This window comes from Lycorma delicatula, chromosome 2 (assembly GCF_047948215.1).
Source record: "Lycorma delicatula isolate Av1 chromosome 2, ASM4794821v1, whole genome shotgun sequence".
Classification (NCBI taxonomy): Eukaryota; Metazoa; Arthropoda; class Insecta; order Hemiptera; family Fulgoridae; genus Lycorma; species Lycorma delicatula.
The window spans coordinates 36,627,477-36,644,113 of NC_134456.1; the positions used below are offsets into that span (position 1 = coordinate 36,627,477).

The 16,637-nt window shown below is 28.7% G+C and overlaps 1 protein-coding gene across 1 annotated transcript in view; it reads right to left on the bottom strand.

Annotated features, from left to right (window-relative positions):
• Positions 1–16,637, bottom strand: part of LOC142320652 (RNA-binding protein 25-like) — an 87,715-nt gene that overhangs the window by 61,211 nt on the left and 9,867 nt on the right. Inside the window, exons 5-9 of the mRNA XM_075358692.1 lie at positions 13,366–13,696; positions 10,468–10,605; positions 6,258–6,446; positions 3,786–3,856; positions 3,017–3,103 (exon numbers count right to left, since the gene is read on the bottom strand). Coding sequence (XP_075214807.1) covers positions 3,017–3,103; positions 3,786–3,856; positions 6,258–6,446; positions 10,468–10,605; positions 13,366–13,696 — 816 coding nt within the window. The remainder of the gene's footprint in view (positions 1–3,016; positions 3,104–3,785; positions 3,857–6,257; positions 6,447–10,467; positions 10,606–13,365; positions 13,697–16,637) is intronic.

A 16,637-nucleotide genomic window follows, 5' to 3' on the forward strand; every position in this document is an offset into this window, starting at 1 on the left:
ACTGCTTCCTCTTCTTGCATTTGAAAAAGTGACTTGGTGGACAACAGTCTGAAAACAAAGAACTCAAGACTGGTGTTGTCAACTAGTTCAATTCCCAGGTGGCAAACTTCTATGCAAAGGAGTTAAAAAAACTGGTGCAGCGTTATGAAAAATGCTTAGAACTGAATAGTGATTATGTGGAAAAGTGAAGAAGATATGTAGTAAACTAAAACAGTATGTAAAAACCTTTTCTCATGAGATGATTTTTTTAATGACCAAACGGCCCTTACTTTATGAATATGCCTCTTATCTTATCCTATAGAATTCAATTGAATATTACAAGACCAATCGTGGTTTAAAATTTATTTTATTTATATTTTAATTAACTTTTATTACATTTAATGATAAAAGGTACTCTTCACAAACAGACAGAGTTAATATAAGAGAAGCTATATAGTAAAATAAAGATGAGCAAATATCCATTTTTATTTTAATAAATTATAATTATTTATTTTAATTAATAATAATGCAACGACTCATAATATAATAAAATTTACATTAATGTTACTAAAATTAGTGGCAAACATCAAAAGAAATTTTAAAAAAGAAATGGATATTTTGCTCATCTTTATTTTACTTTTTAGCTTCCATTATATTAACTCTTTTTTTGAAGGGGGGGATACTACCTTTTATCATCAGATGTAGTAAAGGTTACTTAAAATATGAATAAAATACATTTAAAACTATATCCGGTCTTCAATATTCATCTAGTTATCACCAGAAAAAACTATGTTTTATTCCTAGTGAATGATTTTTATTAATTTATTAACAAAATATCGACTGAAAAAAAAGTAAATGACATTTCTATGCTTTGTGGGATACTGATGATTTATATCTTAACCCATTTTTAAATTCTAGTAAAAATGTTTTCATTAATTAACATTTTTTAATGTTTAATTAATTTTTTTATTAATTTTGCAAATTAAATTGTATTTATTTTGGATTTTAATAAATGGTTAAATCTGCACAAGAAACTATATTCTTTAGTCCCATGTTTTCTTTCTAATATATGGCTGACTCATGGAAATATAAGATTTGGATAATAAAACACAGCAAGTGAAGTAAATAGCTTAACTAGAATAACAGAAAAGACATAAAGGAATAGATAAGAGAAAGAGACAATACAAAAGAACAAAGACAGTCTTTTATAAGACTGATCCACAGCTTTTGGAAGATTTAAATAACTTTTATTTGTTATGGTAATAAAGAAACTGTTACTACTTTCAGTCTCCATTTCCTCAAAGTCACACAGAGTTCCTCTTAGAAGAGGGTCCCAGGAGCCATGTAGTTTGGTTAAATGGAGTCAGATGAGATTATTGATGAGAATAGATAAATCCAAAGTAATATTTTTATTTAAACTTTAAAAAGAATAATAATGCTTTTTACTGCATTTTTGGTTACAATCAAAAATGTTTAATAATCGTATTGACAAGTCACATAAGTTGATGAACTAACTCAAACAGAGTCATGTAACAATAGACACATAAAAAAATTTATACTCAGCACACTGACCTTGTCAAAAACAAACTTCTTCCTAGTTTGGGCATTTTATTAACTATTTAAAAAAAGATTAGCAAACGTAAACATTTTTACATTACTCTAATCTTTAAAGCCATCATTTTATATATATATATATATATATATATATATATATATATATAAACTTGTTGTCCAAAAACTAAATATTAACTCCTATTCTGTGCATTTATCTGTCATCTTTATTATAGTAAATATTATGTTCTAAAAAGTAATATCCCTACTCAACATTCTATGTTTTCTTCTTAGTGAATGATTTTCATTAATTTGTCAACAAAATATTGACTGTACAAAAAAGTAACCGACATTTTTATGCTTACACATGCTTTGTGGGATACTGATGATTTATATCTTATGCATTTTTAAGTTATAGTAAAAATGTTTTCATTGTTTTTTTTATTAATTTTGCAAAGAGTCTTAAAACATAACGAATAATAATGGAAGGAAGTATTTCAATATACAGTTGTAAGAAATAAACCACAAGGATATCCTCCTTAACTTAAGATTAAAGTATAAGTAATAGATAAACGTAGAAAATAAATATAAAAAAGTACATGTTACGATCGTCATACAACTTAATTTGATGTACCTAATGTTAAAAGAAAAAATGGTTACAAATATTAATCGGCAAATAATACTACTAATGTAATAAGGATTTAACAATGGCATAACAAAAATACAACTAATACTAACAATATTTGAAAGCAGATAGGTAAAAGTTGAAGAACTTCATTACTTACAGTTATACAAAAAATTATGAAAAATTTCAATACATATAATGGTACCATACCAGATAAAATAAAAGAGAAATGTTCAAGTAGAAAAAACTGAAGTAATTAATAATAAATGTATGCAGTGAAATAAAGAATGATTAACAAGTTTACAATATTTTAAGTAAATAAAACACTAGATGAAGATGATGTATGTGACTCTGTTTTTCTCCACTTCTAAAAAAAAAGTAAGAATTTCAAAAACCAAATAAAATTCTCCTTCCCCTTATTTAAAAAAAGGGGAAAATAATAGAGACTGACTTCTAAGAAATTTTAAAGAACTATCACAATAATGTAACAATTATTTTTTTAGATACAATTCCATGCTGAAGGTTTAATGATCAATAACTGTAATCCTTTTATTTTCTATCATAGTCTATTTAAAAAAAAATATGTTTCAAGGTAACAGCTAGCTAACAACAATTAACAGCATCATTAATAACTTGAAACTATATTATTCAGACTTCATTTATGTAATCATTAAAAAATATCCAAAGTATAAAAACCATATACATTATTCTGATAACTAAAATTTGTATATTATCAATAAACATCTTTTCTTTTTTTTAAAATATAAGTATCAACTTCTATAATGAATCATTAATAATTAAAGTAAATTAATATACCTTCATGTTATATAAATTAAATTATTAAATAAAACACTCACATACCTTCATAATTTCTCGAAATTTTCCAATTTCACGAGTAATCAAGTCACGTTTCCCTTCTTCAATGTTTGCATCATCAAGGTCCAACATCTAAAAAAATAATATCTGATCAAAACTGAAAATTGAAACAAAAACACAAACTGCTATTTAGAAACACAAGTAAGGACTCAAGTTATGAAAAAAATAGTAAACAAAAATAATGTCAAATTCATGTCATTCTTATGTAAAGTAACAATGATTTTCGTATCAGGTTAATTCAATTGTAATTAATAAATAGCAATCAACATTTTTTCCAAAACTTATGGATTAACTTATAACTTGGGTTTAAACAGCTTTTCAGTTAGATAATTTCTATGCCAAAACCACTAAAAGTCACAACACTATTTGAATATCCATTAATTAAAATTATTCTGATTCATTAGTACCATGAATAAAAGTCTTTTTTAGAAGTAAAGTTTACCATGAAAGAGAAATATTAGGAGGATATATTCTATAATGATAGGAACCTCACAGTTTCACTTCCACTCATTTTTACACCTTGGCACAAGGAACAAGCGCAACAATCCCAATCCACATGTTTTTTCTCCTACAATGTTAAGTTCCAGATTAAGTTAAAGTTACTTATTTCTAATAGGAACTAATCATTACAATATAATAAAAAATCATTAATCTCTGCAAATAAAACTAATAACCTATCCCCAAAATCATAGACCTAAAATATATGTCTCACTACAATTTGTTTTAATATCATCATATGACTAAAATTACTTACAGAATTGCTATCGGAATCTTTATTTGGATCTGAAAGTGCTGTATTTCTTGGTATCCGTCTATCTAATTCAGCTAAAAAAAAGAAAAACCTTATTTACAAAACAAAAAAAAAGTAAAAACATTTACATTTTGTTCAACATTCAAATAATAAAACACATTAGATCCACTATCTGGATAACTTGATAACCAGGATAATTATTATCTGAATCATCATTGCCTTAAGATCTAGTTATCATTTAATCTACAGTAAAACCAATGGTATGAGTCTAATGTACATTGTCCCAGTAGTTGAATAGTTTACAATTTTATATTAAAGAAAAGTTGGTAATGATTTTTTTTCTTTTTGGGTTTACTACACAAAATATATTTTTTTTTTAAGGAACAAGTGATACATTTTGGATTCAGGCTAACAACAATTTCATAGCTTTTTATAGTACAATATTTCAGTTATAAATTTAGTTCTGGTTATTGTACAATTAATTCATTATGGAACAGTCACTTTTTCCATTCTCTTTCACAGAAATAATTTAACATATTGGGTCCATAAAAGAATATATTTAGTGAATCAGGAAATTATCTAAAATATAATTTATCCTTCGTCTAATTAACAGAAATTAATGTTACAGTCAGAACATAATTTATGGACAGATAATCACTATGCAATAATTTTTTAGTATTTATGGTTAGGTTAATTAGAAACATAAGAAATAATTAGGTTAATTAGAATTAGCATGATTTTATTTCAATTAATAACGTACTTTTTCAAATGTTAACCGTAATGTTATTTGATGACAGCTAATATAGATCCACATCCTGTGTTAATCAACTTAACTCCATATACAAATGGCATGTCACTAAGTATTCTACAACTGTTCTACATATTCTAATAATCTAAGTTTTCTTTTACAATAGTACAGTGTGAACATAAAAAATTCAAAGATTTAAATACTACTTCTTCACATTGTATGAGTGCACTTAATAGTTAGTTCATCGTATGAACTGCAATCAATACTCACAGTTCATCCACTAACTGAATTATAATAATGTGCAGTCACAACATACCAATAGTGTCATTAATATTTATTGCAACACTGAAGTCAGCCAGAGACCACCAGTAGGCATCATACTACCTTCACTAATAAGATAAATTATTTGACTATTAGCACGATTCATGTGGCGAGTGATATAAAAGTAATTACTATTATACAGTCAAACTTCTATATAACAAAATCGAGAATCCCAGGAAAACATTTGTTAGAGGTCAACTTCATGTATAACGCTAATTTTTTTCTGCAACTCTAAGGCACTTCTGTTTTAATATTGTAAACAGTACAATAAATACACAACACAGTACAGTACTGTATAATGCAAGTAATATAATCCAAAGACAGAGACCAACTGAATTAATCCCAAGAAAAATTATTGCTGAGCTGTTTGTATGCACTAAACAATAGAGGAAGTTTGTGTTAAATGTTTCTAAGAATTCTATTTTTTTATGTCTATGTACTGTAGATAAATTTCTTGTTTAGATAAATGAATAATAGTTTGCGCAGTAATTTTAGTGCTCTGCATTAGTTAATGGATTTCAGGAAATTCGGCTACTTTAATGTACAGGCAGACAGTAACCGCAGAACACGTGTTTAAATTTTTTGTCAGAATTTTATTGTTAATGGGTTATAAGAGAATCTTGGGAATTTCCACTTTACCAGTTCAATAAAAATATTCTGTCATTCTTGACTGTTGCCAAGAATACTTTGGTTTGTATACAGGTACAATTTAAGTATGGAAATCAAAAGAAGACGTTAAATCACAGATGTCCAAAACACTAAATTTAATGCCATTTTTTAAAAAAAAATTGTAAAAATTACAGTTTGTTACTACATAATGTATTATGTTAATTTGCAGTAAGTTACCATTTCATTACATAGCATTATGAATACGTTAAATAGAGGTAGATTTATACATAGTTTTATTAAAATGTCACAGTACAGTAAAAGAATCTGTAAAATCGAGGTTTTCGTAATATCGAGGTTCAACTGTATGTTTAAAATAAACACTTTAAAAAACAGAGATACCAAATGGATACAGATGTGGGATGTTGAATAATAAACATCAAATCACCAGAAAATACTACACCAAAGCAAGATTCAGTAGCTGTTACCTGCCAGTAACAAAGGTGGTGACAGAAGACCAAACATAGACACAATAATATAATAACAAATCAAACTTTAATATATCTATATTGTTATGAACTCAGTATTTTTTTTTTTTTTAAGGCCAATCAATGTAAGTAGAAGTTTCAAATGAGAACTGTTATTTGGCTCTGTACATGTGTCATCACCTCCACAGTAATGATTTATGTTACATTTTAGTCATAAACAAAATGTTGGATATTAATTTACAACTTTATGAACTATTACTTTAATTAACTAAGTTCTAGTAAACGAAACAAATCAATAAATGAAATACTAACGATTCTTTGAACGTTCAGATTTGGGCATAGCATAATTCTTCATATCTGAATCATAATCAACTAAAATACTCATAATTCTATCATTGGCAGTCTTATCACTATTTTTCATGTCTTCATCCATATAATCATCTTCTTCTTCTGGTTCATCTTGTAATGGGGAGTGACCTTTTACTTTTTTGCGTTTTTCAGCTGTAACAAACAAGCACACTCACTGAAAAAAATGAACTCATACACATTCAAATGAATCATGCAAGTGATATAAATTATTAATATAATTTACTACTACTATTAAATATTTCACAATATTAATAGCTTACATAAATCTGTACGTGCTACAATTCATTGAGAACTATAAAAAAAATTCTTTAAATAAATAATTAAATTGGTAAAATACAGCGATAAAATATAAATACATAACATCTTTTTTAGTGCAATATAAAGTTCAATTTATAAAAATTATAAATGTGAAAAAATAGTATAAATCCAGTAAACTGTATAAAAAAAAATTAGTAAAGTCCATCAATAATTACTAAAAAGTAATAATAATTTTACAGGTGGAGCAGAGGAAATGCACTTTTTTAAATTGCTAGCACTCATCAGCTAGTGGGGGATTGACCTTCGGCAACCTCTGGCAGACAGATCAGATTATACAGTTTCAGTTGCTATGGAACGTAGAACAACATGTGTTTGTTGTTGAGCAGTTTTTTAGAAACAATGATTCTGTAGTCACTGTTCAACATCTTTTCTGTCGAAATTTTATTGTCTAACATTGAGGTGCAGTTCCAGATTGAAACACCATACTCCGATGGGTTGAGGCATTTAGAAGTACTGGATCTGTGATGAAGAAAAAACCACCTGGCCTTCCCCATTCAGTCCGAACTCCAAAAAATGTAGACAGAGTGAAAAGGGCAGCAGTTTGGACTAGCATTTCTTGTTTAGTCTGAAACACTAGGCTGTAGTGCTGGGTAAGTGAATGACTTGTCATTCGCTTCATTGCATCTAACATGGTGATCTCAAATTTCACCCATACAAAATAATGATGGTCCAGCAGCTAACTGAAACAGATTTTGTGGATCAAAAAGAATTTTTTGGCATAATGAACACCATTCTTACGGAAGATTCAAACACTCTAATAATGATTAGTGACAAAGTCCATTTTCATCTGGATGGCTATGTTAATGAACTGTCAGTACTAGGTATCGGAGAACCCACGTCAACTACACCAAAAACCTCTCCACAGCTGAAAAATAACAGTGTGGTACAGTGTCTCCAAGAAAGGGGTTACTGGTCCTTACTTTTTGAAGTGGGAGGAACCGCAGATACAGTGACATCACTACATTGACATGTTAAGTAACTTCCTGTGTCCAAAAAGGAAAGGAAAGGCAGATGAACTTGAGAGAAATGTGGTTCCAACAAGATGGTGCCACAGCTCATATGGCGAGAGCATCAATTGAAGTGGTTCAACAAACGTTTCCTGGACATGTCATTTCACGATTCAGTGATGTTTCTTGACCCCACACTCTCCTGATCTATCGATTTGTGACTTCTTTTTGTAGGGCTACCTGAAATCAAGAGTGAACATGAACAAGCCACACACAATTGAAGACCTGAAAATTTCCATTTGTCAAGAAATTGAAGCTCTGTTGAATGAAATGTTGGAGAAAGCCGTGCAGAACTTTGAAGAGAGGCTCTCAATTTGCGACCAACAAGAAGGATATCATCTTACTGACATTATTTTCTGAACCGAATTAAGGTGTGTTGTTTTCAAAAATGCAATAAAAATATTATTTAATGTAACAACTGTTTTTTCTATAATTAAAACGACCAAAGTTATTCAGTAGTGAAACATGCATTTCTTCTGCTCTAACCTTTATAACAAAAAATATGAATTTACAAACTTCACACATAATAATAAAAAAATATCAGAACAAAAACTGGTTAATACAAAGGAAAAATTAAAAGTAAAAATAATAAACTTTCAGTTTTTCAGTAAATTTTTTTAGTTAAGCATTAAAAACCATAATACTGAACCTTCATTAAAAAAAAAAAATATATATATATATATATACTTACAAGAGATAGGGAAGTTCAGCTAAAATTTAAAAAATAATAAAATTACAATTAATTTTAATTATAACAATAAAACATGTTCAGGCAATATGGTTTTACAGGCAAATTGATGACTTACATATACTGCAGAGATGAGAACTTTACTTCATCTAAGAATGGCAAATTCTTGATGAATGCTGTTAGGCAATTGTACAACATTTGAATATTGTAATAAAATTTTGAAAAAAAAAAATATATATATATATTTCAGACATCTGTTCACAAATAAATGATACACATTTATTTTATTAAATATTTGTTCACAAATTTCCCAACAATTAATAATGCAGCAAAATGCTATCTCGCAGTAATTTTTTCTTTACTTCAGGTAACTGAATTAGTTTCCTGCAATTAAATAACAGGGAATTAATTTATTCAACATTCAAATAATAAATGTTTACTCTAGAGCATACCAGAAAATGCAGTTTTTTCCAGATTAATCAGTTTTTAAAAACTTGAAATCCTTTCTCTTACAACTAAATGATACAGTTTTACTAGATAAAATACAATTTCTCCTGGGTATTATAATTCTACAATTCAAAGTTGTTAGAGTTAACCAGCATATTGAAAATATACTTTAAACGCGCTTGTTACTATAATTCTCATATGTTCAGAAAATACACAATTTAATTTGTTAAAAATAGCACTTTATTTTTACTATAAAATACATTTTCCTGAGCCTTCTGCTTCAAAAATGTCTGGAGCATTCAAAGCCTAGAATATCTGGATTAGAAAGCATTCATAGATATTCAAAACACATTAATAAACTATACACCTTAATAATAAAAATTTTGTACTCCCAACACCCATAAACTTTGTACATAAAAGAAAAAATTAGCTAATTACCAGCAGCACTGCAAGCTGAAGTTTTGTAATTTAAAAACAGAATGAATTCATTTAAACACTAATTATCAGTTGAAGCAGTTGAGGAAACTACAACTATACATATCAGAACATTCAGAATAATGCAGCCATCAAATACACTACCTCATCCATATTTCAACAGTATATTTATATTTATTACAGTAAATAACTTTCTCCTAACTATTCTAAAATTTGACCGATTAATTCACATGATTTTCTGGAAGTGTCCAGATATCTAGTGCAGCTTTCTTCATTCAGAGCCTACAGGCAGCTCCATCCCTTGTTTTTGTAATAACTGTACCTGTGGCTTGTAACATTAACGAATTGTCAATCAAGAATGTGGTGTTAATTAAATCCTAACCACAAAATGGTGAACAGGAGTAATAAAGAAGCCATTTTCATTAAAGTGTAAACAAATTTACCCAGGCCTCTTCACCAATGCAAGAAAATAAATTCTCAATATAAAAAACCATTACCAGCTAGTGAATCTATAAATAAAAATATAAGAGGAATATTTTAAAGCAGAAATTCAACATATCTTTAACATCTGGCATCACTCATGAGTGAAATTATATGGAGTATCTAATTTCATACCAAAATAAAACATATAGAAAAGCAATGCATCTTTCATCATACACCACTTTATGGGCAAGAAATAAATAGTACCAAAATTTAACATCATTATTAAGTAAAAATAATCTACCTAGTTACATTTTTTTTATAAAGACACTATTATGGACTCATTTGACCAGTTCCTTTTTATCCAAATCATTAACTAAACAAGGTGATGGATTCTACCAAAATAACAATGTCAGTAAAACAAACATATTTCTTAAATAATTATGTTTTCCAACAAATATGAAGGTGATTCAAAAAGTACAAAATTAAATAATAAAATAAAGCTGTAAATAAATACATGTTTTGCAATTATCATACCAAATTTTTAATAAAAAGCATAACAATCTGAAATAAATATAAATAACTGAATCAGAATGTTTATAACAATAATAAAACTCATTATTACTAAACATATTATTACTATTATTACTAAACATATTATTACTAAAACATATTATTCATTTTAAACAATTAAACAAAACAGAAACTAACACACACAATAGAAATTTTGTTCAGCTATAATTCTTATTTTTATTTTATTTTTTAATAGCTTTTCTTTTTAATCATCATAACTTAAAAATGCATAAAAATTAGATAACAGTAATCATATTGCCCTCACCTTTGTATTCATCTAATAGTGTTTTAGTTTTGGGGTCAACTTTTACTACAAGTTTCTTTCCACCTATCTCCATTTCATGAAGAATACGTATAGCTCTAAGGCCACCATCTGGACTGCCATATTCACAAAACCCAAATGCTGCAGGTGAAAAGTAAATAGATTAAAATCAAACAACTATTACATTAAAAAATTTTTATTAACACTAACAAATCACAATTTTAATAAAAGAAAAAATATTTTACAACAAATTATGACAATATCAAAATATATTAATAAAAGCAAGATGACCAGTATGACCACTATTTATAATAAAAGTTACCATTCTTGAATTTTACAAGTTACCATTCTTGAAAAAAACAAGCACATCTGCTAGGTATAGGTAATTCATTAAGTTTGTTTTAACGCAAAAACTTAATTTATACAGCAGCTATGTTTGAATCACACAAAATGATTTATCTTCTCATCCCTGATCACTGGGGATAACGTTCAACACCTTTTACCAAAAATGATTTTGAAATTATCTTTGACAGCTTATTAGTGAGAACAATAAGCAACAACATTCAAGCTCCATACATTCATACACAGAAAGTATGAATTACATTCGTGCAACCTCAGACTCAAAAATATTCTTAACTCTAATTCACTAACAAAAATACTGAAATTGCCCCATTTATAAATTATCATAAGTAAACATTTTATTGACTGAAATTTAGGTTTAGTTAAAACTTTTCCACAGTATTATAAAACTACTTGAACAAGTAACCGCTTGCTTATATGCATTCAATAAATTCAAAAACTATCAGATAAATAGGCTCTTAACTTATGTATCACTTTATTTCTCAGAATATTTAGTTTATTTACTCAGAAACTGCTTACTCTATAATCTCCTTTATTGGTAATATATCCATTATCTCTTTTTAGGGAGTCCCCCACGATTTAGGTATAGGAATATCCAATCATATATCCCCTCATCCTCCTTATTCTCAATCCTTTCTTTCCCAGATAATCACTATGAAGCATTATCTGCTATACTTGCACTGAATCAATTTTTGATGTGTTAGCACTGTTTGGTAAAAATTAATTACGTTAATATGATAGACAACTAAGCCTGTGAACTTAACCAAGGACTCTGTCCTATTTGGAATTTGCACAGAAAGCCTAAGTGGCCAAGGTACTGATGAGATGAAGTTGGGCCATCTACTCCCTCTATCAATGAAGCAATTTGTTGCATAAATTATCTAGCAATCTTAATTACGTTTTTAAAATTCAATTCTCTGACCAAAGAATATATTTTCAAATGACCTCTTCATGTATAACTCCCAAATGGTGACCTCAGGGATTGGGAGGATTATTTTATCCTCAATATATTCTTTCACTGACAACGCCAAATTACTTATTAAAAGAAATGAGATATAAGTAGTCACACGCCTAACACATTTTAGCTTTAAAATGTTTATTGTGCATGCCATATCAACTCCATCATTTGATGTATTCAACAGTTATTGAAAAAAACAGGTTCCAATAAAAAAAAAAAATATTTAGTCTGCCCTCTCCACAAAGGACAGATACCAATCCATTAATTGCTGACTATGAGCTCAAGAAATGCAAGCTGCTTTAGCAAGCACTCACATCATTTCTAGAGAAAAGATATTCCATACAATTTACCTACTACAAAGACATAATTTACAGTTTTCATTGCTGTAACACAAGAAAAAATACAATTCTTTTTGCCAAAAAATAAGAAATACATGAATTTACAGGTGTCAAGATCTCTCTCTCAAGCCAGCCATTCAAGAGTTAATAAGTGAAATTTTATTTCAAGATTAATAAATAAATTAAAATTAATCATTACCCAAAAATTAAATCAACCCAATACATCAAAATTACCCATTAAATCAAGATTAATTAATCATTTACCCAAAAAAACTCTTTCTTTTTTATTCATTTCTTACATAAAATCAACAATCTATTTTACTTAATCAAGAAATTTCTTAAGAAAAAAAAGGGCAACACAATAGTATCTCATTTAAAAAAACAGCATTTTAATAATTTTATTAGATTTTAAAAGATGTTCTCAGTTAAAATCTAAGTAAAAGTTTATTCAGTTTTACATTTAATTTCTGTAAGTGAACCACGGATTAATTATATTTTTAATCCAGTAAACAATCACTATACACCTTCAGAAAAAAATGTTTAAAATAATAGAAATTTCTAATTATTAAACATCAAAAATTAAAAGCCGTCATACATTTCTTTAGAATACATACAGTGTTCTGGGATGTATTTTCTGAACTTCAGGAACTGATTCAGGACACCAAAATGAGCACAAATTTTCATAAAGACATAAATCCTATTTTGCTTTGTTTTCCTCCTGGACACCATTTTATGATTTTCAAAAAAAATTACTTTTCAGGAACAGGTAAACCTACTTTAATTAAATTTGACAAATCTAAGACTAGTATCTTGTTCTAAAAAATAAAAAATTTTGAAAACATCACCTTCAAAACTTTCAAAATGGCGGCCATCAAAATTTTTTAATCTTTAATATCTTTGTAACTATTTGTTTGATCAAACTTTTTATTTTACAAAATTTATAAAGCAATTTATTTTGAACAAAATATCTCATTCGTAAAAATCTGTTGACAAACAATCAAGTTACTGCAAACAATTAATCGGCAGTACGCTTCAGAAATAATTTTTTTTGCTGAAAATCACAAAATGGCATCCAGAAGGAAAACAAACCAAAATAGGACTTATGTCGATATGAACATTTTTGCTTATTTTGATGTCCTGAATCAGTTCCTTAAGTTCAGCTAATTCATCCTGGACCCCCCCCCCCCCAACGGTATATTTTTATAATACATTTAACTTTTAATTCTGTGGTGTTTCATTACTAACCTTGTACACGTTTCCAGGAGACAACATGACCACAAGCAGCAAGAATATGTCTGATCATTTGATCAGGAGCCTTATCAGTTATATTACCAACAAATACAGTGACAATTGGCCCGGTTGGAGCAACTGGTGGTACAGGTGGAAGCTGTTGTTTAATAGGACGGCTAACAGAAGCAGTGGTGGTTGTGGTTGATGTAATAGTTGTTGAACTGGTTGCAGGGCTAGCTGTTGTAGAAGGAGTAGTAGTACGTGGTGTTGCATTATGATGAGTAGGTGGCCTGTATGTTCGCAGCGTTGGTGCAGGCATAGGTGCCATAGGTGGACCTGCCATCATCTTAAGACAACCCATAAAATAAAACAACAATTAAGCTGAGCAAACAGTAAAATAAATAAACATTTATGACAAGTATCTCCAATATTTCAACGAAGAGTTCTTTGTTCTTCACATTAATATAAGAAAAAATATTTAACTTATGCCCAGAATCAATCACTTAAGTTTGCATGATTTTTTTAACAGAAATTCATGCCTAAATGAGATCTGTTAATTACAAATTTTACCTATTTAACAAATTTTAATAAAATTTGATAAAATTTTTAAACATAAATTTTCAATAAGAGAAATAAATGTGGTTTTCCTATATTTTCAAATTTCAAAATAAAAGCTATATCAATTTTTAATTATCTTTGATTATTAAGAAAAACTTTATTATCAGATTAGATTTTTAATTACTTAATGAACAACTTTAGTTCAAGCATAATTTCACACACATTTTGGCAGAACATTCAGAATTTGTGAATAAAAAGCTCAAACAACAATTGAGGAAAAGTTTGAAATATTTAATTAACTAAAAAAAATAAATCTTCTATGAAACACAAACACAAACAAGTGTTACATTTCTAATATACTGTTACATGCATGCACTTACATTGCAGAAAAAAAATTTAAATTATAAAACATTTCATCACATTAATTAAAATTAAATTAATACTCTCCTAAACCTCAAATTATACAATGGTTGTTTTTTTTCAACCTCCAGTTGTGTATCTAAGTAAACAAGAGATAGCAGAAGCCAAATCTGCTCATTGTGCAATTGCACCACCCCTCCCCCAACAACCTCTGCCATTCCCGGCTCCATTGCACCAGTCTGAACTGAGCTACAGGAAACTGAACATGGCCCTACAATAAATGCTACTGCCAAGTCTGAGTTGCGAAGTGTGATCAAGTTTTCTGCAAGCAGAAGGATGTAACGCTGATAAAACCCATCACAGAATAAGCCTAGCGTACGGTGAAAATTTTATGAGTAATGGTAGTGTAGAGGAATGGTGTAGGAAATTTAAATTAACATGAACAAATGTACATAACGGAGGTGGACAAGGACAGAAGTATGTCACTACTGTACGCCTGGCTGATTGTTGAATTTGTCCACGACAAAATCAGGTTTACAATAACCTTCTGCAAAAATCCCAGAAATTTCAAGATCTTCTCTATACCACAACTGTGACTGAAGAACTAGGATACCAGAAACTGTATGCACATTTGGTCTCAAAAACGTTGAGTGATGATCACAAAATGCAGCAAATGGTGTCATCAGCCTTTCTCAAGCTTTACAATAATGAGGAGAAAGAGTTTTTAAAATCTATCGTTAGTGACTATGAGACTTGGATGCAGTATGACAATCCAGAAACCAAAGAACAGTCTAAGCAGTAGATGCACACTTCTCCAAACAAGCCTCAAGCAGACAATGAGCAACAGGAAAACAATGGCTACAGTTTTTTGGGACCATAAAGGTGTCTTGGTGGATTTTATGGAGCAGACAATAACAAAGGAAGTTTATTGTGAATCTTTACATCACCTTCGCAGAACGATCCAGAACAAACCAAGAGGCATGCTTTCATTCAGCATGGTTTTAATCCACAACTGCAGTGTGCCAACATGATGCAACACCTTCTCAGACAATTCAAGTGGAAAGTTTTCAACCACCCACTATACAGTCCAGACCTAGCACCTAGCAATTTTCATCTCTTTTAAGAATTGAAGGCATGATTGGGCGGACAAATTTTGCCACTAACAAAGAACTTCAGGAGGCAGTCAAGAGATACCTATCTCGCTAGTGGCAAACTTCTTTAAAGAGGCCATCGGAAAGCTGGTGTCACAATATAACAAGATGTCTCAATCGTTTTGGCAATTATATAAAAAAAATAAGTTAGATACTACTCAACTTTTAATAATAAAGTAATTTTGTTATGTAATGTTTTTTTTTAAACCCCATCAGAAGTTGAAAAAATACAGCACTTGTACTATCCTAAAGGTATAAAAAAATGTTGGTATTAATGTAATAAGTGATCTACCTCTGCTAGTTAGTTAGTTCTTAGATGGTGCAACTGAAATGCTATATTAAAATAAGAAATAAATAAATTTAAAAAAAGAATAAATGGACTAATTTAAGAACGGAATTATTTTTATTTAATATCAAAATTATAAATATAATCTAACCAAACTTAACCTATACTCACTAGTCAAGGTTAGCGAGCAAAGCGGGTGTAGGTTATTTTGTTAACTATATTTCTAATTCATATTGATAATTATAAGGATATAATTATAACAAGAGCAAGACTAATTTATTCATTCTTTTTTGTATTTATTTTCTTATTTCAATATAGTGTTTCAGTGGTGCGCCATCTAAGAACAAACTAACTAACTACAGAGGTAGATTGCCTACTACATTAATAACCACCTATTTTTTTTTATTAATTGATATAAAACAATTACGTGAGGCTTAAAGTTTTATCACAAACTTTTAACTATTACCTACCCAATTTTAAGAAGGCAAAATTAGATTAAATTAAATATGATGATGCACCAATTCATAAACGCTAGTTTAATCCCTGAATAGGTGGTACCTTTTAAATAGAAATAAACTGCTTTATTACTACATTTAATATTATCATGGTTCAATTAAAATTACAGAATTCTGTAATATTCTATTTATATTTAAATAGAATTATATAATTATAGAATTTATATTTATATTTTTAAATTATTTCAAAAGTTTAATAAAATATCACTGGACTTCAAAAACCAAACTTTGGAATTTTGGCTTTTTTGGCCCTTCACTTCTTTTGTCAAACATGCAGAATACAATTTAAAACATTAGTTGTTTAAAACCAGAGCTGCCTGTATGTCTGAATTCTTTTTATTTCTACTTTATTTCAGTAATAAATAAATTACAATTCATTCAAACCAACTGATGACATAATTTTTACAGTACACACAG